The sequence below is a fragment of the Drosophila serrata genome, unplaced genomic scaffold (genome assembly GCF_035046125.1).
Source record: "Drosophila serrata isolate PLE 108 unplaced genomic scaffold, ASM3504612v1 contig_184, whole genome shotgun sequence".
NCBI classification, from domain to species: Eukaryota; Metazoa; Arthropoda; class Insecta; order Diptera; family Drosophilidae; genus Drosophila; species Drosophila serrata.
In genome coordinates, this window is record NW_028257082.1 from 8,701,838 (window position 1) to 8,722,657 (window position 20,820).

The 20,820-nt window shown below is 40.4% G+C and overlaps 5 protein-coding genes and 1 long non-coding RNA gene across 30 annotated transcripts; 4 read left to right on the forward strand and 2 right to left on the reverse strand.

Annotated features, from left to right (window-relative positions):
• Window positions 1-2,763: 2,763 nt before the first annotated feature.
• Window positions 2,764-4,894, forward strand: Lst (Limostatin). Its single transcript, XM_020956819.2, has 2 exons — window positions 2,764-3,231; window positions 4,206-4,894. The coding sequence occupies exons 1-2, from the start codon at window positions 3,211-3,213 to the stop codon at window positions 4,605-4,607; spliced, it is 423 nt and encodes a 140-aa protein (XP_020812478.1). The 5' UTR covers window positions 2,764-3,210; the 3' UTR covers window positions 4,608-4,894.
• Window positions 4,884-6,750, reverse strand: LOC110181308 (venom protease). The gene is made up of 3 exons (XM_086828969.1): window positions 6,435-6,750; window positions 6,157-6,364; window positions 4,884-5,702 (listed from the first exon to the last, which is right to left on the reverse strand). Exons 1-3 carry the CDS (start codon window positions 6,691-6,693, stop codon window positions 5,084-5,086), a joined length of 1,086 nt encoding a protein of 361 aa, XP_086685095.1. The 5' UTR covers window positions 6,694-6,750; the 3' UTR covers window positions 4,884-5,083.
• Window positions 6,751-7,306: 556 nt separating this feature from the next.
• On the forward strand, window positions 7,307-8,634 carry RpS15 (ribosomal protein S15). Its single transcript, XM_020943338.2, has 4 exons — window positions 7,307-7,346; window positions 7,531-7,619; window positions 7,686-7,908; window positions 8,384-8,634. Exons 1-4 carry the CDS (start codon window positions 7,338-7,340, stop codon window positions 8,507-8,509), a joined length of 447 nt encoding a protein of 148 aa, XP_020798997.2. The 5' UTR covers window positions 7,307-7,337; the 3' UTR covers window positions 8,510-8,634.
• Window positions 8,627-12,807, reverse strand: LOC110176853 (serine/threonine-protein kinase SBK1). 25 transcript variants are annotated; one of them, XM_086828952.1, is made up of 8 exons: window positions 12,538-12,807; window positions 11,741-11,976; window positions 10,817-11,078; window positions 10,651-10,750; window positions 10,386-10,568; window positions 9,842-10,328; window positions 9,210-9,579; window positions 8,627-8,895 (listed from the first exon to the last, which is right to left on the reverse strand). In XM_086828952.1, exons 2-8 carry the CDS (start codon window positions 11,795-11,797, stop codon window positions 8,699-8,701), a joined length of 1,656 nt encoding a protein of 551 aa, XP_086685078.1. In that variant the 5' UTR covers window positions 11,798-11,976; window positions 12,538-12,807; the 3' UTR covers window positions 8,627-8,698. The 25 variants fall into 25 exon arrangements, with proteins under 25 accessions (XP_086685078.1, XP_020798986.2, XP_086685091.1 ...); XM_020943327.2 differs by having other exon boundaries at window positions 8,627-8,841; window positions 12,538-12,802; XM_086828965.1 differs by having other exon boundaries at window positions 8,627-8,841; window positions 11,741-11,949; window positions 12,538-12,798.
• Window positions 9,533-9,789, forward strand: LOC147644416 (uncharacterized). The gene is made up of 2 exons (XR_015270712.1): window positions 9,533-9,647; window positions 9,712-9,789. It is a non-coding gene; the product is annotated as an uncharacterized LOC147644416 (long non-coding RNA).
• Window positions 12,808-13,467: 660 nt separating the features above from the next.
• On the forward strand, window positions 13,468-20,812 carry DAT (Sodium-dependent dopamine transporter). The gene is made up of 8 exons (XM_020958099.2): window positions 13,468-13,930; window positions 15,031-15,303; window positions 17,943-18,077; window positions 18,139-18,293; window positions 18,355-18,533; window positions 18,593-18,970; window positions 19,028-19,265; window positions 19,330-20,812. The coding sequence occupies exons 2-8, from the start codon at window positions 15,117-15,119 to the stop codon at window positions 19,957-19,959; spliced, it is 1,902 nt and encodes a 633-aa protein (XP_020813758.2). The 5' UTR covers window positions 13,468-13,930; window positions 15,031-15,116; the 3' UTR covers window positions 19,960-20,812.
• Window positions 20,813-20,820: the final 8 nt, after the last annotated feature.

Below are 20,820 nucleotides of genomic sequence, written 5' to 3' on the forward strand. Positions count from 1 at the left end.
AAAAAATAACTCACAATAGCATGAACAAAATGAAAATATATTTAAAAATTTGAAAACTCAGAAAACGTTTTTCACATGCTTCTGTTGGACTAGGACAAAAATAACGAATTGAGATTAAATGAAACAAAATATTCAAATAATTTATAAAATATTTAACTAAATTAAATATAGATTTGTTTAAATTTAATGATTAATTAATTTATTGTTATATATTTAAATTAAATAATAAATAAATATAAATATTTAAATTAAAAATTGTACTTTTTTGCATTTAAATCAAATAAAATCTAAAACAAAACTTTTTAATACCTTTAAGAGAGTGAAAAATTGTTTATTTTATCTTTGCAAGTGGCGATATAAATCATAAAGTCTAAATATTTAACAACAATATTTAGCAGACAAAACAATGAAAAAAAAAAATATAATAACAAAAAATAAACATTTTTTGTACATAAAAAATATACATTGTTTGTTTTTATAAATAAAAATTAGGACAAGAACCACACGATTACTAAAATTTTTTTTATTAAAAACTACTTTATTATTTATTCTTTATTTCACACATCATATCATTAGGGAACAGATTATTCATTTTAAAATAATTAGCATCAAATAAAATATTTAGACTTATATTTTATTTTATTTTATTTAATGCTGGAATTGTTTATTAAACTAAGATTAACATAAAAACTTTAAGAATTAGCTGACAGTGTCATCCACTGCATACATATGTATTTATAGTGCAGTCTTATTAATAATCTAAAAATAATCCTATTTTAAATTTTTTATTTGAAAGAATTAAAATTTTAAACTTTGACTTTAATAAATGTTAACGAAATACAAAAATCTTTAATTTTACATCAGTGTTACACTCTATTTTAAATATACATGTAAAATTACATTTACTACATTAGGTTCACGTCTAAGCTTGACGAAATCCCGTATTTCGATATAGAAAAATGTTAATTTGTACGGGATTCGATATAGAAAAAGCTCAAACCAATTGGGGCTCGATATCGAAAAAGCTCTCTCGCATCTAAAGGCGCCAAAATTCAAACACAAAGGTTGCAAAAAATCACGTTTCATTCAAAATTCCAGCAGTTAACACCCTTAAATAATACCCAAGCCTAATTAACTCTGGCAAAATTTCCATGATCTTTGGCCAGAGCAAAACAAATTAGGGCTTAAATCAAATTAGAGCTTGTCCGTCCCAGTGGAAAGCGTGTGACGAAGCCAGGCAAAATGTGTTAATTAACCCGCGATGGGATCCAAATCCACAAAGATGACGTACTGACCGAGAGCCAAAAGTGAAAATGCAAATAGTAAAACCAGGATGAATGGCGGCTGGGGAAAATTGAGTTGTTAGTTTTTTGCCTAGAACGTGCCCCTCTTTTGTCACCTTTTCGGGGCGCCATTCCAACAGCCAAAGCAGCCTGTGATTCAGTGCATCCCAATTAGCACCTCAATGACTCGCTCACTCCTCCGCGGAAGTCAACGCCCAGTGACGGGACACATATTTTAGCCAATTAGAATGATTGCATTTCCGATTTAACTAATTATTTTATTTAGGATTAAAAGGAGTTAGTTTTAAGCTAGATTATTTGTAGATAATATTTTGTATTAATCACTTATCACTAATTACTTATTAGGCAGTAACACACTTTAATTTTGTTCATTTTTTAGATTTGTTTGATTAAAGGATCTGGATTACTCCAGATTTCTTCTATACATACTTTATACAATTGCTGATAAGGTTTTTATATTTTGTTTTTCACTCTATGACATTTGTGACGACCTGCTTATCTGTGGGCCATTTGTCTTATTGCGTTGCAAACCGGCTTTAAGCCAAAAAACTAATTAAATGAAATTTATTGAACAAATTATCATGGATAAAATCACTTTGCACTCTGTCTAAAAATACCAAAAGGCTAAGAAGAAACCAATAAAGCCAGGTGAGAGTCTAATAAGTAGGGGGGAGGGTGGCTCGACTCTTAACTCTCTTTAGTCTCCCAAAAAAAAAACACAAAACTAAACACCCAACCGGTTGGCCATTGACACGGCCAAAAGTGGCTTTTAAGTGGCTTCAAGAGGGAGGGGGGGAGGGAGCCATCAGCGTCATAGCAATTCTTGATCTCAATCAAGATCGAGCCAATCTGCTACTGATCACGTGCGGCAGGCGGCAGGGGGACAGGGGAATGGGAGTGTGCGGTGCTCCAGTCAAGCGTGGCTCATTACCATTACCATTAGCTTGGCTTTAACAAGAACCAGCGACCTTCAAATTCCCCTCCTCAAGCATGAAAGCCAAGCTCAAGTGCCAGTGCCAAGTGCCAAGTGCCAGTTGACAATTTTCCAAGCCTGGCCCCTGGCATAGCCATCGGACATGCGTCATCGAGCTCAGCGATTTGCATAAGTTTAAGCCTCAGCTTTTTGGGGTAACAATAATGAGCGCCATGAAATTGGTTCCGACACTGATCCGATCCGATCCAACTTAAGCTTTACGAGTCTATCTCCCTACTCTTCCGTGTTCCAGTTGGTTCCTCATCTCATCCTGGGATTAATCTCTCACATATCGGATATGTTGATTAGTAAGTGCGTCATGGAAAAAGTTTAATTAATTCCCACCCCAAAACAAAAACGAATCGAAGATCACCTAATACCCAGTGCAAACAAACACGGCTGACGCATATACGGTGATGATGATGATACTCCTTGGGAGGAGTCTCCCCTCTAAGCGTTAATTATCCAAATACCAGCCAGCTGGCTGCTCTCCAATAACCAATGCAATTTGGCAATATATTTCAGGCCCGAATACACATTCACTCTAAAGGCTACGCCGCGATATCGGCAACACTTAGCAGGGCGAAACCCGTTCGGCATCGAGGCAGGCCGTATAAAAGTGAATTGTGGCAAAAATTCTGAACAGTTGAAGCGCACGCTTAGCGGCGACAGCATCGCATTGAAGATTATACTTAAAAATTAAAAAAATAACATACAAAAACGGGAGGCCAACAAGGTGTTACTACTGATAACAAATCAAAGCCCACTTACAACCCATATATTACGCGAGTGACAACACAACGGCCAAACAAAATTGGATTAATTTCGACTTGTGTCAAGTGCCTTCAAAACCAGTTAGCAAAACAGGATACCATTAGCTAATCAATTAATTAATTAAGCCATTAAAAACAAACGGTACAACCAGGCACCAAGATGTTTGCATACACTTGGCAAGTAAGTATATCTCGAGGGAATTGAATTTCGTATTTGAAATTTTCGATATTTATGAGGCAAACACACAGAAACGTGTTTCGGCCATTAACATTTTCAACCAAAATTCACCGAAATTAAGGCTGCAAAACAAAGACCAGCAGACCAGACAGAGCCGTACTCTGATTATTTCGGCAAGGCCAAAAGCATTATCGAAATCAAGTTATATACATTTATTCTATTTCTGATTTCTACCAAAGAGACGCGCTGTGATCTTGTGATCTTCATGAGGAAGTGTCATAAAAATGATACAGCTTTATTGTCACTTGATCTTTAATCTTTAATCTTCGATCTACGATCTACAGATCCTGTTGGAAGCCTTGAATGCTTTAACCCTGAACCACTAAAGTCAAAAAAGAAAAAATTCAAAAAATAGCAACCGGTTACATGGCCGCAATCTCAATCTGTTGATCCTCTCCTTTTTTTTTGGCCCTCTGGTTGATTGAAATTAATTTGTTTTGCTGTCTGCGGTTAAGGTTTTACATAATTCAAAATAAGAAATAAGAAATAAGAAAAAGAAGTGGGTGTGAATGGGTGATTCATCCATCATTAGGCTTCCAGGAATATACATAAGTTTGACATTAGCATAGAGAATATATTATAAGCGAAGAGAGTGGTGCATCCGGTTAGATGAATCTTAGATCTGGCGCCTAGAGATCAGCTGGATTCTCGGATCATGCTCGATGACGCCTACCAAATTCGAGACGTGCTCATGAATATTTTACGTGCGACTATAAATTAGATTTGATTGCGGTTATATCATTGACTTGGGGCCCCTTCTCCCTCTTAATTTAAATTAATTATTGTATGCTAATTCCGCACAGCATAAGCGCTAAGAGCAGACAGGTTCTGGTTCTGGCACCGCTGGCCTCCAGCCGCTATTCACACCTCCCGTGTCTCACCTGTGTTTCCCTTTCCTTGATTTTTTTTTGTTGCAGATCAGCTCTGTGATCCTGCTGGTCCTGGCAGCGATGGTTAGTGCAGTTCCAGCTCCCCAGCAGCAGGAGGTTCCACATGCCCTGCTGGACATCGAGACGCCGAATCAGTTCAGCTACAGTCCCTCGCCACTGGCCCAGCCGGAGAGCCTGAGGTCCAAGCCGTACTTTGATTTCCTGAGCACACTCTATGCCCATGATACGGCCAAATCGAATCTGTTCCGGCCTTATAGCCGTCAGCGTCGGGATGCGGATGCTGTGGCAGCCAAGAAGTTGGATCGTCCTCGTAGGGCCATCGTCTTCCGGCCCCTGTTCGTGTACAAGCAGCAGGAGATCCGCAGGCAGGAGATCAGGGATAGGAATGCCCAGAGGCGTCACGATTTGAACCGCCTGCAGCGTCTGTAGTCCTGTCCTCACTGTGTGTGTCCAAGCAGCCAACCCGGGATGTTGGCCATCTACAGGGTCCTCTAGCACTTAGCCTCCACTGTGTCCTAGCCTTAAGTAATGCACTGCAGCACGACGAGAGAGAGAGAGAGCACTCATTGCTATATTTTATATATATATAAATAATCCATTTGCACCGCCTTCACCACCACCCACACCCATCCTTGTAGTTCTAAGTCCAAGATGTTTGTTATGCAATTTGTTATCGCGACTTTTGATTAAAGCTAACAAAACTGATTTTGATACGAGCAGACAGGTTTCTTTTTTGGGGGAGGTGTTTGTACAAGCTGTTATCGTCACCCCATGTGACTGTATTAGGATCTAATTATATTATAACAATGCTTTAAAGGTTATCAACCGGATGTCAATGTCATCCTATAAAACAGTGGATTTATGTTTCAGGTTTGCTCTCTCTAAAATACTACATTTTAAAAGTCTTATTCACCCCACACGATATTCTCAATCCAGTCGGTGTAGAGATAAACCTTGGTGTAAACACTGGGCAGTCCCTCAACACCGCACACAATGCCATAGGATGTGACACCAATTACTTGCTTGAGGCAGGTGTAAACGGGATGCTGGACAAAGACAGGTCCTCCGGAGTCCCCGTAGCAAGTATCGCCACTGCTGCTCCTGGATCCCGCACAGAGCTGAGTCCGCACATCGATCTTGTGGCTCAGGCGTTCGCTGCACTGCTGCTCCTCGAAGCGCTCCAGGGTGACTTTGAGGAGATGCGAGGAACCTTTCCCACCCTCTGAGGTGGCTCCCCAACCGGCAGCAGTCACCTGGGGATACTCATTTCCACTGCCTGGTGGCAGGCAGGCAGGTGCCACATACTCGTTGAAGGTAGCCTCTTTGTCCAGTTCGAGAAGAGCAATGTCATTGAAGCGACTTCCGGTGTCATCATCTTCGCCATAACCAGGATGCACCACATAGTTGACCACCATAAAGTCCTGTGGCCGGGCATCATCCGAGTTGCTATTGTAGTCCAGTTCTCCCAGTCTTACCACATACTTGGGACAGTCGTAGTTGGGATCCAGACGTTGGGCCTTGGTCCTGGAATGATTTTGGATATAAATATAAGGAATCTAAGTAAACAAAATGCTTAAGAAAATCATAAAACTAGTAAACTGGCAGAATATATGTAATATTAATTAATAGCAATTAAATTGAATGGAAATTTCTGTCTTTTGAAAAACTATTCCTCCTATAAAAAACATGTTTAAAACATGGTGCTTCTCTGTTTGCTTTTTAGATCAACATAGTTTATAGCTTAAAGATAAAATAATTTATGGTCTATACATAATAGAGTTGAGAAAAAGATTTTAATGGAGTAACTAGAAGGCAAATAAAAATGTATAAGGTTAACTTTTAACAGAATTTCAAGTTTTAATTAAATAAATTCTTTTTAATTGATTTGGAAAATTCCAAAACACATAGTGTAAGCAAAATCTAGTGAGATATTTAAAGCAATTTAGTAATTTAATATTTAATCAGTAATCTTACTTACTCACTGGTTTCCAGGCAATGGGCGGCGGTTAGCACGAACTTGGGATGAATGAGGCTGCCACCGCAGTCCCATTGAATATGTGAAGAGTTTTTCCTACGTTGTCCCAGCAATGCCATAAAGGGAAATTCGCGGCCCTCGGCCTTGGCGCCTCCCACTATAAAAGGCGTGGAACGGCAGGAAGCTCTTATCTCATTATAGCGGCGGCATTCTGTTTAGAATCGAAAACAACGCAATCTTAATTCAAAGAATTAACTCAACTTATTTTTCGTGTAACTGACCCTTCTCAAATTTACTTAGCCTTACGCCGGTGGAGAATGGCTGCACCTGGCTTTGCATATTAATTGGCAGTGGACAGCAGACAATGTCGTTGAACTCGTCGCAATATTTCACATAAGGTCCGATTGAAGCCAGGTTATGAAATATGGTCGGACAGCCGCTTAATTCCTTGCATTCTCCAGTTCCATTCTCACAAAGTTTGGGCACAGTATGGCCGAGGACGACGCCAAAAATGAAGGGAGTCAAAACCAACACTTGCATTTTGGGTGGTGACGCGTTTCAAACTGAACAAAAGTCAACTTCCAAGTCGAGCTTAAGCTGACTGATAAGCAGAGTGGGTGTTTTTTGGGTTTTTTAAAGAAATCAATCGTTATTAAAAATAATATTAAATTATTATATTGAGCCTAAAATTAAATATGGTAATTTGTTACAATAGACTGCATTTAGTTGCATTTAATAATTCTGTGATAATTTGAATTTAACTTTTGAATTTTTAGGTGTGACTGAATTCTGTATGGCAAAGTAATATCAATTTAGAGTGAACCGCCTAGTATTTTAATTCACGAATTGGTATTTGAGCAATGAGAGAGAGCGAGAGCGTGAGCAACCAAAATACTAGAAAGTCATGTCGCAAAGGAGCCTCGCAAAGAATGGTTTTATTGTTTTGGTTTCACTGTTCCCTCATTAATTTAATAATATGAAAACGGCTAAATACCATAAAGTGTTCACAAATTAAATTAAAACATTTAAAATCATTGCTGCATTCCTATCCATAAAATACCAAAATATCATTAGAGTTACCATGTCAAAACACAGTATTTTTTTGGCTGCGGTGTATTTTAGCCGAGGTCATCTGGGCACACTGATTTTAATACTCTTTCCGTTTTGTCAACCAACCAAAAAAGATGGCCGACGTAAATATCTTTCGAAAATCCAAATAAATATTTGGCATCCGTGTTGGAACTGACCGAAATACAGTGCGAAAAGAGTTTGGCAGTATTTCTCGCACGATGGCAGATGTTATTTTGGAGTTATTCAGTATGAAAATTGCAGCTATACTGACTGTGTTTTTCTTTCCCTTTGATTTTTGCAAAACAGCAAGTCGATGAGAATCTGAAGAAGAAGCGCACCTTCAAGAAGTTCACCTACCGCGGTGTCGACTTGGACCAGCTTCTGGACATGCCCAAGTGAGTAGTTGGAATATTAAAATATTAATTATGCGGCTTCTAACCGGCGCCCTTCTTTCCCGACAGCAACCAGCTGGTGGAGCTGATGCACAGCCGCGCCCGCAGGCGTTTCTCCCGCGGTCTGAAGCGCAAGCCAATGGCTCTGATCAAGAAGCTGCGCAAGGCCAAGAAGGAGGCTCCCCCAAATGAGAAGCCCGAGATTGTCAAGACCCACCTGAGGAACATGATCATCGTTCCCGAGATGACCGGCTCCATCATTGGTGTCTACAACGGCAAGGACTTTGGCCAGGTGAGGAATACATTCTCAGCGGTTATCGTGACTTAATTAGGAGTTCATTAATGCGCTTTTAAATGAGTGATGATTCTAAAATAGATAAATATTGTGTGTTAGCCTGTTGGTCCATGGAATGAGGGAAGCAACTCTGGCTCCTTATACATTCAGCTGTCTGATAACTAGAGATTTAAAGATATAACTATAAACTCAGTATAGTAGTAATGACAAAAGTCTAGCAATTATCGTTTAAACCACTTTGCTGTTCTTAAAATTAGCAAAAAGCCATGTTAAAGGTTAACCTTCATGTATTGAATAATTTGTTGTTATTTATGCTAGATAGTTGATATATTTCTGTTGGATATTCTGAGAATGTAAACTCGTAACTACACCAAGGAATTTAGCCTCTATAATTAGGTCACGAAAACGTCCCATAAATGTTATCCATATTTACTGCCAGATATCTAATTCTAATTTTCCTTTCACCCCACAGGTTGAGGTCAAGCCCGAGATGATCGGTCACTATCTGGGAGAGTTCGCTCTGACCTACAAGCCCGTTAAGCACGGTCGTCCCGGTATCGGTGCCACCCACAGCTCTCGTTTTATTCCTCTGAAGTGAGCGCTGCTCATCTTTATTTTGAGATGTTGATGCGTAATAAATGAAACGTACTTTTATAAGAACTATGTTGCGTTTCCATCACACCAGATCAGATAAAGTAAAAGGAGTGGATAAAACTTAAGAAATGTACGTTATCTATTTATTGGAACTTGTAAATCAGTGAGTGGCTGTGCGAACCCAAAATGGTAGCTATCTGCGCTGGCGGCGAGCGATATTGTGGCTGCTGCTGCTGGTGCGGTCATAGGCGGTGTCTTTCATAACTGGGGCACTCCGGGGACTCCTGCTCGTCGTCATCTCGCTGACATCGGCCGATCCGTAGGCGCTGTCTTTAACTTGAGAAGCATACGGGAGATTAGCATAGCTCGAGGCCCGGCCATCATAAAGCTCTGAAAGTGCGGCAAGGATTAGTAATTAGCCGGCGGTTGTCATCGCCTAAAGAAGGAGTTGTCTTTTGGATTGAGGCCTGTGGATGTCTGGAGATGCTGGTTGAGCTGCTGCAGGCTATGGCTTTGGCCCATGTTAAAAGCGCCCAAAGCGGGATAAGCGGCGGTTACGATTGAGGATTTGAGGATGCTCCGGCTGGAGTTGCGGGTGCCCACTCCGATTGAGTTCTTGGCGGCGGGAGAGGTGTTCACATCGAAGGTGGTTAGCATGGGATTGCTGCTCAGCGAGCGCTGGTTCAGTCGAGGATCAGCCTCACCTAGACGATTCAGTTCCGTCTCCATGGATGTGTACATGGTCATGTTGCTGGCCAGCAGATCCTGCCGCGAGCCCAGCGTCAGCAGGCTGTCTGCATTGTTCAACGTGGAGGCCGTGGTGCTGTAGTTGGAGGAGGGACTGGCGGACTTGGAATACGACATGGCCACTTGGCCCATTTCGCTGGGACCCTGCTGCAATGCCCCCGTGCGTGGATCGAAGTGCTTCTGTGTGGCATCCTTAAGGGTGCCCTTGATCTCTTTGGTGCTTTCCGGCGGACTGGCCGGCTTGCGCAGTGACGAGATGTGACCGGGCAGCGGTTCCCGGGAAACTGATGACGATGGAGAGGCGGAATTGGTCTCTTCGTTCTCTTCCTGTAATGGAGGTTTGAGGATTTAAGTGAATGTTAAGCTACTTAGGGAAGGATTTCGTTTTGCTATATGTGAGTATAAATTTCCCAAAAGATTTCTTGGTTAATCAGAGAACAATGCCTTGGTTTTTTAAAGACAATTAAAAAAAAACTTGGCATGTCTCCAACTAATTAAAATTAAAGGTTGTTCCGCCATGTTTGTTCAAGATCAGGTAATTTTAGCTGCTTGAAAACTTAATCCATTTTAAAATATATATAAAACTCACTTCATCCTCCTCTGTTATGATGGACGACTCGATCCAGTCTTTGATGCGATTCTTCTTCTGTTGCCGATCCACATTCGTCTCGATCCCGCAATCGGCCAAAGTGTATAGCAAACGATTCTTCTCATCCGGACTGCTATGAAAGGAGTACATGGAGGGACACAGCTCATCGGTCTCATATTCGGCCATCTCCTTTTGCGCTGTCTTGGCCAGCCAGCGATCATCTAGGAACTTGGTTACATCGGCCAGGCTCTTTGGACGGTTGGAGATTCTGGCAAAGAAGCGCTTAAACATGCGCTGGGCATTTGAAGTGAGGAGCTTAAAGAGCCTAGGAGTTCGCCGCAGGGGCATCATCATAAGACCACCCTGCCAGGCCAAATATCGCACATAACGAGGATCATCGGATGAAGCCTTCTGCCAGGGCAGGCAACCAGTTAAACACACAAAGATCACAATGCCAAACTGCCAGACATCGTGGCTGGGATCGGCTCTGGAGTAAAGGGTAATATTATTAACTGGAATCATGGTTACTAGCTCCTCTACTTACTTGTAACTGCCCTCGGGCTTGATTTCTAATACTTCAGGCGGACTGTAGGGCAGCCATTCGTTCCGCCGCTCCACAGTGGAGCCTGTGGGAAAGGACTCGCCGAAATCGCAGAGCTTGATGCGCTGAAAGTCCGAGCGATAAATAAGGACATTATCCAGCTTAATATCCCGATGGACTATGTCTCTGAAGGAAAGGGAAATTTATAAGATTAGAAGGGGTCATATGCTAGCTTATAATATTTATCTTTTATATTAGGAAAACTTACTTTGAATGCATGTAGTCTATGGCCGAGGCCAATTGTTTGGCCACACGCTTACTGTAAACTTCGCCCACGCCCGAATCGGTCACGTTCGATGTGAGATCCCCTGAAATTATGAAATTCTCTCATTTAATTTGTTAATATATAAAATGTATAGAGTGTAAAGACCCACCAAGTGGAGCATATTCCTGGGTGAAAACGTAGAAACCCGCCGTTTCAAAGGCCACATCATAGGTGGTCACTATATGTCGATGCACACCCAAATGGAGTCCGTAATGGAATTCCCGATAAAAGTCTCTTAGGGTCACATATGGCTTGGGTACGGCTTTGAGGACCATCTCCGTCTGGGATCCCCGGTGCTCAACCAGCAAGATCTTCCCGAACCATCCCTCGCCAACGATCTGAATGATATCAAACTCGTCCACAAGCTGGATCTATATATAGATGACATATTTAAAATAGCTGTGAAAAAAACTACACCATCTATGTTTTCGAAACTTTTTGGGTAACCTGTCGGTATTAATTAATTAGCCAATATTTCTAGTCAACAACCATTTTTGTACCCAACTAGACTCTGTTTTTATTTAAATTTCTTTAAATTTGTAGAGAGTGTGAAATTTATTCTAAATTCAGCTCCGATTAATAATAGTTCCTGTTCATAAATTGTGTCGTTTCCTGTTCTGAGAAATCAAAGAGCAGAGCTTTGTGCAATATGCTGCGCCTCGTTTAAGACCCACCTCAACTATATCGGAACAATAAAATATACAAAATGTACAGAGATATAGGAAAGTGTGAGCGAGAGAATCGTGTGTATATATATTGTGGCGTTACCTAGACCTATTAAACATTACTGTATTCGAGACCGAGACGATGCCCCAATGCTGTTTGTGTTTAATGATCAGAAATCTAATCGTTAACATGGCATTTTCCTCGATGTGTTGTAGACGATTTCCCGGGGAAGAGATTATTGGCAAAATGCCCATCATAACGGTCAAGACGCGACTGGGCCAAGACGAACTCTTAATACCTTTCTATATCTCTATTTGTTTATTAACTGGATAGATCATATCATAGATCATAGATCGAATTTACTCACCTTCTCCAGTTCAAACTCTCGGATCTTGTGAATGTGTCCACGTGGTTTCTTCGACATTTTGATTGTTTGCAAATGTTCCTTATGGTTTATTTTGTTTTATTTTGGCATTCGCCTCAGTTCATATCACTTGATTCACTTTCAATTCTGCGAAGCTTTGTCCATGAGCAGGCCAATAAAATAATTGAAACAGTTTATGTACGCGAATGTATCTACCAGATTGTATCTACATATTTACACTTTTGTATACAAGACGGGGCGTTGTAAATATTTATAGCGACAGCAGCAGCAGCAGCGGCAAAGGAAAACATTTCTATATCTGTTGGATTCCTTTATACCCGCTAGTAGTATGTGAGATGTTTTCTGGCTTTTGTTGCTGCTGCTGCACGCAGCTAAAGTAAATCAAGAGATGAATCTGAAATTGATTGTGCGCTTTTTGCGCTTCCTGGTAAACGGACATGGACCTATTATTGCACATCTAGTGGAAATTCACCCAAAACAAAAATACGGGGTAATCCGTAGAGCAGCGCGTGCACGTATAAATATTTGGACACGTACCACATCACACACACACACACACACACATAGACCAATGAGCGCGAAGAATTCGAAAGAATCGCTCGCCAGACGGCAATAAGTTTTTAGAACCAGGCCGCAAAATTCTTCTCGTCACTCTCCCCGGCTTCTGGTTCAGCTCGATTCTTTTCTGTTTTGATGTTTGTTTTCTCTTTTCGCTTTATGCATAATATCAACAGCTAAATTAAAAATAATGCCATCGCGCCTGCCTCTTATATAAAAACCTTTTTGCGAAAGTAGCTTCTGCTGAAATTTCTCCCATGCGGCGGAATGGATTCCCGTCTAAATTATCCAGCGGAACGCACTATATCGACACGCATTTCCACACGCACTGCCGCAATTTTGTCAAGTGAGCTGGCAGCAGCCTTCATATGTACATACATATGTGGGAGTATGTATTTAATACAGCTGCACCTGCAATTAAAATCCGCGGTCTGTTCTGCCACAAACGCATCCGATATTCACGAGTGCCCGTTGCCAACTGCTCTCGGTTTGGGATTTAAAAAAAGATATTCCGAGCATTGCATGCGAGAGTTTTCGAAATCGTTTTCGAAATATGTTTGTGCTGCTAATGGGAGAGAGATTAGGAGAAGAGAAAGTTGCACAAGAATATAGACAGAATAGAGAAGGGCTAACAGGAGAGATATTTACCATGATTAACCCCCTTAAATCTATAGTTTTAAAACCGTATATGACTATTCGGTTTTAAAACTATAGATTTAAGGGGGTTAATCATGCTTTTAAATTTGGATTATTATTTTTGTGGATAAAAATTACATGTATTTATAGGATTTATTCAACTATAATCATAATATTTGACCTCTTAAATAATTTAAACAATATTAATAACCATAAAATATATTGATTAATGCATTTAAATCAATATTTCTATTAAATCTTTAGTAATTTCATTGAATCCAATTCAAAAAGCTTGTTACATAGCTCTGTTAAGCATCTCACCACCCAACAACAGCAGCCTCCTCAGTTAACAGCGCACACACATTAAGTCTCTGCACCAATACAGCGCAGCGTGGCCATGTACACAAAGAGCATCAAGTATACGCAGCGTTGTCGTGGTATATGTAAGCCAACTCTAATTGGTCACTTCCGTTCCGGTTCCGTCGACGTTTCCTTGGCGCATGCGACTTTCAGGCTTTTCAGTTTGGGGACTTTAGCTCTAGAGGTTCAACTTCTCCGCTGTCGTTGCTACTGCTGCGCTTGACACACACACAAAAAAAACTTTGCCATGGCACATAAGTGCTGTGCTCTGCCTGTGTGTTTGTGTGTGTGTGTGATAAGAGATGCAGCCTTTAGAACCACTTGTCGCGGACTATAAAAGTGGCAACTGGCCAGCAGCCATTGGCAAACGCTCGCATGTCACCGAAGGCGCAACAGCTCCGATTCGATACGATTTCGCTTTAAATTCCTCCATCCGCCTTAAAAGTTGAGAAATTTTCCATCAAAAACATATATCTGCCAATGAGTGTGAAGTGAAATTCGGTCTGGAAATTGTTTGCGGAGCTACTCGCCTAGTTTTCTATATATTTTTGGACTTTATCAAGGATAACTTAACAATGGATTGGTGCAACTGTAACATTTGAGCTTGATATTTTTTGGGTAAGTAAAAGTATGTATATATAAATCGGAATTACTTGGTGTTTAAATATTTTAATATTTCGAAGTTAAGAGAAAAGTATAACAAGAGGATTTTTGGTTTAACATTGCCAGTTTAAAAGTGCATTTAAGTTTATAAAACAAATATTTAAAGTGTCAAATATTTAGGGAAATTACCAATATTAAAAGTCGCCCTAACTTATTTAAATTCCCTTAAAAATATACCAAATTCTAATCCAAAAATAATTATTAATCTCAGCATTCTATGATGTATTTAAAAGAAACATGATTCCAAATTATATACCTAAAAAATGCACATATTTCTGATTAGATTTCATTTGGTATGCTTATTAAAAATTGGCTTAAAAAGTATTAAAAACTTGCATTTTTAATTAAACTGACAAATGGTCTGAAATAATCTACACAAATATTAAATTACATCATCAAAAACTACAAAACTAACTAGCTATATTATATTTTTAAAGCTCGTTTTTACATTGTAACACTCTGATTTGATAACTTCCAAGCACAAGCTCTTTATCGAATCATAAATAAACTGTTTTTATAATTGTACTTGCTCATAAATAAGCCCCGAGTAGCGGCTAAGCCCGTCGGACCCGTGGAGCACACTCAATCTGCATTTCGCTTAATTGATCACAGCTCTGGACAATTAAAGTCAGCGGGGAAGAATTAAGTAGATCAGATTAATTGTTTGACGTGTTTGTGGTTTCATTACACGCAATGATTCCCCGAGAGTTCCATATACAAATATGTACATATACAACATGGTGAATATATATGTATATACTTGTTCTGTGTTGTGGATGGGTTTGGTCAAGTGTTTGCTGGCCAGTGTGCTTGGACATGCCACCTGTCGTATGCGTAATGTGCCAACGAGCTCTTCAAGGGCTGGGTGAGCACATGTCGTGGCCAAACAGGTTTCAAGTGGCTCTGGACACACACTCATTGAGGTCCAGGGACTTACTAAAGAGTAGAAGAGATGGGTTGGGATTGAGACCTAAATGATTCCGGGTTTATATTTGGGATATGTATATGTTTGAGTCTATACAACTGACCCATTAAAGTGGTACGATTTTATACAGATTTCAAAGTGCGGCGGCGGGAACTTTAGCGTGGTCGAATATCGACGCGTTTTGGGTCAAGGACACGACGGGTTATATAGTCGCAGATGTCACCAACGGGACAGGTATCCAAATCAAAGACGCCAACGCCACACGATAACGATAACAATAGCATTAGTGACGATCGCGAAACATGGAGCGGCAAAGTGGATTTTTTATTATCGGTTATTGGATTCGCCGTCGATTTAGCAAACGTCTGGAGATTTCCCTATTTGTGTTACAAAAATGGAGGTGGTAAGTAGTAATTACTATATAATATTTATCTAATTGATTGTTTCCAGCTGAACCTATATAAGATCATGAATTTATGATATAATTTAAAAGTTTTCTATTTAAATTTTGATATGTTTTTGATTTATATTGAATTTAAAGGTAAAGATATAACGTATGCATCTAAATATAGTGCCTAATAGTATATCTAAATTCTAGGTTAAATAAATTGAGGCTCTAAATGATATCATTGCATCTTACAAACCCTTTTTCATTGGTTTAAAAACCTCTGCGCCTTCTGTGTGTGTCCTTAAATTTTCCTCTGTGTGAACTGGCCAATTAGGGGACAAAGACATTTCGTGAATCGCTTCGGCTGAGTGAAAATAATTTATATGGCTTTACACATCATTGGGCTCGCCACGGAACCCACTGCCTTCCGCTCTCCGCATTTCGCACTCCGCATTTCCCTTTCGGCCTTGTTAACACTTTGTCAAAGTGGTGCGAAGTGCCGTAACTGAAGGGGAGGGACAGACTGGAAGCTCACATCCTTTGTGGAGTGGCAAGGAGTAGAGGATGGGAATGGAACCCGTACACACTCTCAAACACTTACTACACTTCCTGATCCTCACCGTCGACGCCATCATTCAAAACAATTCCAAAAGTTAAGTGCTTCTGTATGACAACTAAATCTGGCAGTCATAATCGCATTTGGCCTGCTTACTCTTTACCCTCCTTGTGCACTCGCTTTCACCCCATTCCTGGGCAATATGTCAGCCGGCTGATGTGGAGTTCAGAGCCTAGAGAGCACGGCTTTTGTTGCCGGAGCACTTTCCCCAACGCATTGTGGGAAATTCATGTGCGAAACATGTCTTCACCCCCCATTTCCTTCATGATGGCGGCACTTTCCCGCTGATGTGCGTTGTGAATGGATTGTGGCTTCTCACACGAGCCGAGCCCTTCGATATAGTTATTACTATTTTATTATTATTCTTTTGCTCCATCAAAGCTTCAGCAGTAGCTGGATGCTGGATGCTGGATTCTGGATACTGGCTGCTCCCTTTAAAATCATAATAATAAATTGTTATATTTATACGCTTCATTGCGTTCAATCAGTGGCTCCGGCGACGGCTTAAATTCCACTTAATGTCCGTTGCCAGGGACCAACACCACCACCAACTCTCTCAGGTTGCGATTATTGCCACAGCTTAGTCGGTATTATTTATTCTCTTTCCCATTTTCCTGCTTACAACTCTTGAGGACACAGGGGAAGAGCTAGCTGTCCTGGCAGCAACAGGCTGTGCCAGCCACAATGTCCTGGATTAGGGCTAAAAACCTCATGGAGGAGAGGCACTTAAGGCTTAGATCGCGAATAAGTTCATCATGCATACTCACAAGTTAAATATGCATTTTCCCTCAAAGGATAGTGACATCTTTTAAGGAATTAAAATCACTTGAAAGTCTGTTAAGTTCATAATATTTACTCTGCTAGTTAAGACCATTATCATCATCTATCGATACACATATTTTGTCCCAATTTCGACCAACTGATGGCGTGAAAATTGAATTAATGGCACAACTTTTCCTCTGTGTCCATGACGAACGGGAAATGCACTTGAAGCAACGGAAATTATGGCTTCAACAACAGTGTCCGGGGACGTCATAGATGGCCTGACTTTATTTTAGACGTTTTTGTTTTACATTTCCACCATAATTGACACGACAGAAGGAAGCCTCCGAGGCAGCCAGATCCTTTGTAGCTCCATACCTACATACATATATATATATATCAAGCACATCGCCCATGCATATATATGTAGAAAGGCTGGTGGGGTATATATAATGTCCGTAGACGACTTTGTCGGCCACTTTGCCTGCTAATAGACATAATCAAATCATAAAAACATCATCCCCTGTCACTCAACAAAGTATCGATGGCACTCTACCAATTGTCGGGCCCAAAAGACGGGGGTTTCCCCCGGGGGTGGAGGTTTTCCCTGGTATTTGCCGGAGGTGACGGAGATGACTGCAGGAGACAGGCGTCCTTCCTCTTCACCCAGTCTCTGTCTCTGGCCTGGGCCTGGGCCTGGCTGCTGTTAATGTTTTTAAAATGTCCTTAGAGTGGCACTTGTAAAACAATTTGATTTTGTGTACCATCGAACATACATAAAAGTATGGCACGGCATATGGTGTCTATGTATTAAATATGTGTGTAATTATGTTTGACGACAAGAGTGAGACGAACAATGCAAAGGCTGTGACACGGGTCAGTCGCAAAGTGTGGCGGTTATGCAATCATTATCATAAAAAAAATTATTGATTTCGCCTTTAGCTAAAATGCAGGCGAGGTGAAAGTCAAGTGAATTTAGGAAAAGGAAAGGAAAGTACATATATACATTATATTTAAGTGTGACATATGCTTCTGTTAGGCAATAAATTGAATTTAAAATTTAGAAAAACCTATTAATCAGGCTTCAATAAAGGGAATTTTGAATAATTAGCAATTTAAATCTAACTTTGATTTGTCTTTAAATATTCGCAAACTGTAAAATTTGGCTTTGCATCTGTTTCGCATTATTATTTTTATTTTTTTCTTGATGTTGAGGATTATCTTTTTCTCCAAAATATATATATAATATCAAGTCTTATATATATCCCATTTTTAGGCGCATTTCTTGTGCCCTATTGCATTATGTTGGTGGTCGGAGGCATACCTCTATTCTACATGGAACTGGCCCTTGGTCAGCATAATCGTAAGGGTGCCATTACCTGTTGGGGTCGCCTAGTGCCACTCTTCAAAGGTAACTATATTCTCACCAAAAATATAAATCGAAATAAAAACCTGGATATATATTTAATTAGGAATTGGTTATGCGGTGGTGCTGATAGCCTTCTATGTGGACTTCTACTATAATGTGATTATTGCCTGGTCGTTGCGTTTCTTTTTTGCATCCTTCACCAGCTCATTGCCCTGGACATCGTGCAATAATATTTGGAATACACCCAATTGTAAACCTGTAAGTAATGTTAATTATACATAATTAAATATTAACCCGTTTTTAATTCATTCTGCTTTAGTTTGAGAGCCAGAATGCTACTCGTGTGCCAGTGATAGGCAATTACAGTGACTATTATAGCCTGGGCAATCAGAGTTTGCTCTATAATGAGTCTTATATAAATGGTTCAATGACGGGCTTGGAATCCCCTTCGGGAGGTCACATCGAGGGCTTTCAATCTGCTGCCTCCGAGTATTTTAAGTAAGTGGATTTTCTTTATATTATTATATATATTAATACATATTTATTGCTTTATCTAGTCGTTACATTTTGGAGCTTAACCAAAGCGAGGGCATACACGACTTGGGCGCCATCAAATGGGACATGGCCCTGTGTCTACTGATTGTCTATTTAATCTGCTATTTCTCCCTGTGGAAGGGTATCAGTACTTCCGGCAAGGTTGTCTGGTTCACAGCCCTCTTTCCCTACGTGGTGCTACTAATTCTACTGATCCGGGGTCTCACTTTGCCAGGATCTTTCCTGGGCATTCAGTATTATCTTACACCCAACTTTAGTGCCATTTATAAGGCAGAGGTTTGGGTGGATGCAGCCACTCAGGTGTTCTTCTCCCTGGGTCCTGGATTTGGTGTACTTTTAGCCTATGCATCCTACAACAAGTATCACAATAATGTGTACAAGTGAGTGCAATTTACTAGAGAGTTCTTAAAGTTATAATATATAATATCTTTCTTTAGAGACGCCTTGCTTACCAGTTTCATTAATTCGGCCACCAGTTTTATAGCAGGATTTGTGATATTCTCAGTTTTGGGTTATATGGCTCACACATTGGGCGTGAGAATTGAGGATGTGGCCACTGAAGGTCCTGGCTTGGTATTTGTGGTCTATCCAGCTGCCATTGCCACCATGCCGGCCAGTACTTTCTGGGCATTGATATTCTTTATGATGCTGCTCACTCTGGGATTAGATAGTTCGGTAACTATATATAACTTATATTTACTTGGAAAATATAGTAATAAATCACCTTAATCCATTACAGTTTGGCGGTTCGGAGGCCATTATAACCGCCTTGAGTGATGAGTTCCCAAAGATACGAAAGAACCGGGAACTGTTTGTTGCTGGTCTGTTTTCCCTGTATTTTGTGGTTGGATTGGCCAGTTGCACTCAGGGAGGATTCTATTTCTTCCATTTGTTGGATCGCTATGCTGCCGGGTACTCAATCCTGGTGGCCGTGTTCTTCGAGGCGATTGCCGTGTCCTGGATCTATGGTACAAATCGTTTCAGCGAGGACATTAGAGATATGATTGGATTTCCGCCAGGGAGATATTGGCAGGTGTGCTGGCGTTTTGTGGCTCCGATTTTCCTGCTCTTCATCACAGTCTATGGCTTGATTGGTTATGAACCCCTGACTTATGCGGATTATGTGTATCCCAGTTGGGCCAATGCCCTGGGCTGGTGCATAGCCGGTTCGTCGGTGGTAATGATTCCCACGGTGGCCATATTTAAGCTACTTTCAACGCCGGGAAGTCTGCGGCAGAGGTTAACCACATTGACAACACCGTGGCGAGATCAACAATCGATGCAAATGGTGCTGAATGGTGTCACCACCGAGGTCACTGTGGTGCGTCTGACCGATACGGAAACCGCCAAGGAACCCGTCGATGTCTGAGTTCGACCTATTGCTCGTTTTCAAATTTACTACGTTTAGATTTGGAAATTTACCAACAACTCATGTTCACATACTTGTGGCATTCCGGGAGAGTGTTAGCGGTTTTTTTTAATTTGTTGGACATTAGGAAAGCAAGGTCCTGGAGGATCGGCTAATTTCGCAAACAACGTACTTAGGTTTCGGCACCGGTAGAGGAAAAAAACCAAATAAGACAGAGAACAGCGTCAAGCCATAAGTCCTAAGTTAAGATTAGCTTGTAGTTTGTATGGTTAATGCCAGTTATATACCATACACATATTTATATATCTATATATATAAAATGCTGTGTAGATAATACCAAAAACCCAATAGAACGGAAAGCCAGCCGTCGTTTAAATCACCTTAAAAGAAATTTTCCAAAGAACGTATGCATGTGCCAATGGAATTAACCACACGATCGTAGCTCAAATTGGATGAAATTGGGCATAGAATCTGTACATACACAAGAATCAATGATGTAAAAGCTTTAAACATGTTATAGGATATGTCTCACGGAACTGAAGCATAGAAAGCTGCCCCAAAATCCTCTCAGACAGCCATTGAGGGGATTTTGTCATATATGCCAAGGTTTTCTTCTAGACTCATTTATATTCCCCCGTCCAGCCAACTGCTATTGATTGCTTAAAGCAGCCATTTTAAGCAATCAATTGGGAGTTACGAAAACATTCCCAATTCAATAGATAATTTATGTATATAGATTTTATGATATTTTGTAATTATTTTAAGGGTTTCTTTCACACTGAAGCAGAACTAACAGCCATGAGTTCTGTTTCAATATGTTGAAATAAATTATTATACTTTGAGTTACTCAAAATTAAGGAG

What these genes read in the sequence shown, in the direction of transcription:
- Lst (XM_020956819.2), top strand. Translation starts at nt 3,211, where the DNA reads ATGTTTGCATACACTTGGCAA. An exon ending in TGTTTGCATACACTTGGCAA is followed by an intron (nt 3,232 to 4,205) that starts GTAAGTATATCT and finishes TTTTTGTTGCAG; the next exon opens with ATCAGCTCTGTGATCCTGCT.
- LOC110181308 (XM_086828969.1), bottom strand. Translation starts at nt 6,693, where the DNA reads ATGCAAGTGTTGGTTTTGACTCCCTTCATTTTTGGCGTCGTCCTCGGC. An exon ending in GCTAAGTAAATTTGAGAAGG is followed by an intron (nt 6,365 to 6,434) that starts GTCAGTTACACG and finishes GATTCTAAACAG; the next exon opens with AATGCCGCCGCTATAATGAG. An exon ending in CATTGCCTGGAAACCAGTGA is followed by an intron (nt 5,703 to 6,156) that starts GTAAGTAAGATT and finishes AAATCATTCCAG; the next exon opens with GACCAAGGCCCAACGTCTGG.
- RpS15 (XM_020943338.2), top strand. An exon ending in CAGCTTCTGGACATGCCCAA is followed by an intron (nt 7,620 to 7,685) that starts GTGAGTAGTTGG and finishes CTTTCCCGACAG; the next exon opens with CAACCAGCTGGTGGAGCTGA. An exon ending in ACGGCAAGGACTTTGGCCAG is followed by an intron (nt 7,909 to 8,383) that starts GTGAGGAATACA and finishes TTCACCCCACAG; the next exon opens with GTTGAGGTCAAGCCCGAGAT.
- LOC110176853 (XM_086828949.1), bottom strand. Translation starts at nt 11,797, where the DNA reads ATGTCGAAGAAACCACGTGGACACATTCACAAGATCCGAGAGTTTGAA. An exon ending in AAGCCCGAGGGCAGTTACAA is followed by an intron (nt 10,329 to 10,385) that starts GTAAGTAGAGGA and finishes CCTTTACTCCAG; the next exon opens with AGCCGATCCCAGCCACGATG. An exon ending in TCATAACAGAGGAGGATGAA is followed by an intron (nt 9,580 to 9,841) that starts GTGAGTTTTATA and finishes CCTCCATTACAG; the next exon opens with GAAGAGAACGAAGAGACCAA.
- DAT (XM_020958099.2), top strand. Translation starts at nt 15,117, where the DNA reads ATGTCACCAACGGGACAGGTATCCAAATCAAAGACGCCAACGCCACAC. An exon ending in ATACACCCAATTGTAAACCT is followed by an intron (nt 18,294 to 18,354) that starts GTAAGTAATGTT and finishes ATTCTGCTTTAG; the next exon opens with TTTGAGAGCCAGAATGCTAC. An exon ending in GCTGCCTCCGAGTATTTTAA is followed by an intron (nt 18,534 to 18,592) that starts GTAAGTGGATTT and finishes TGCTTTATCTAG; the next exon opens with TCGTTACATTTTGGAGCTTA.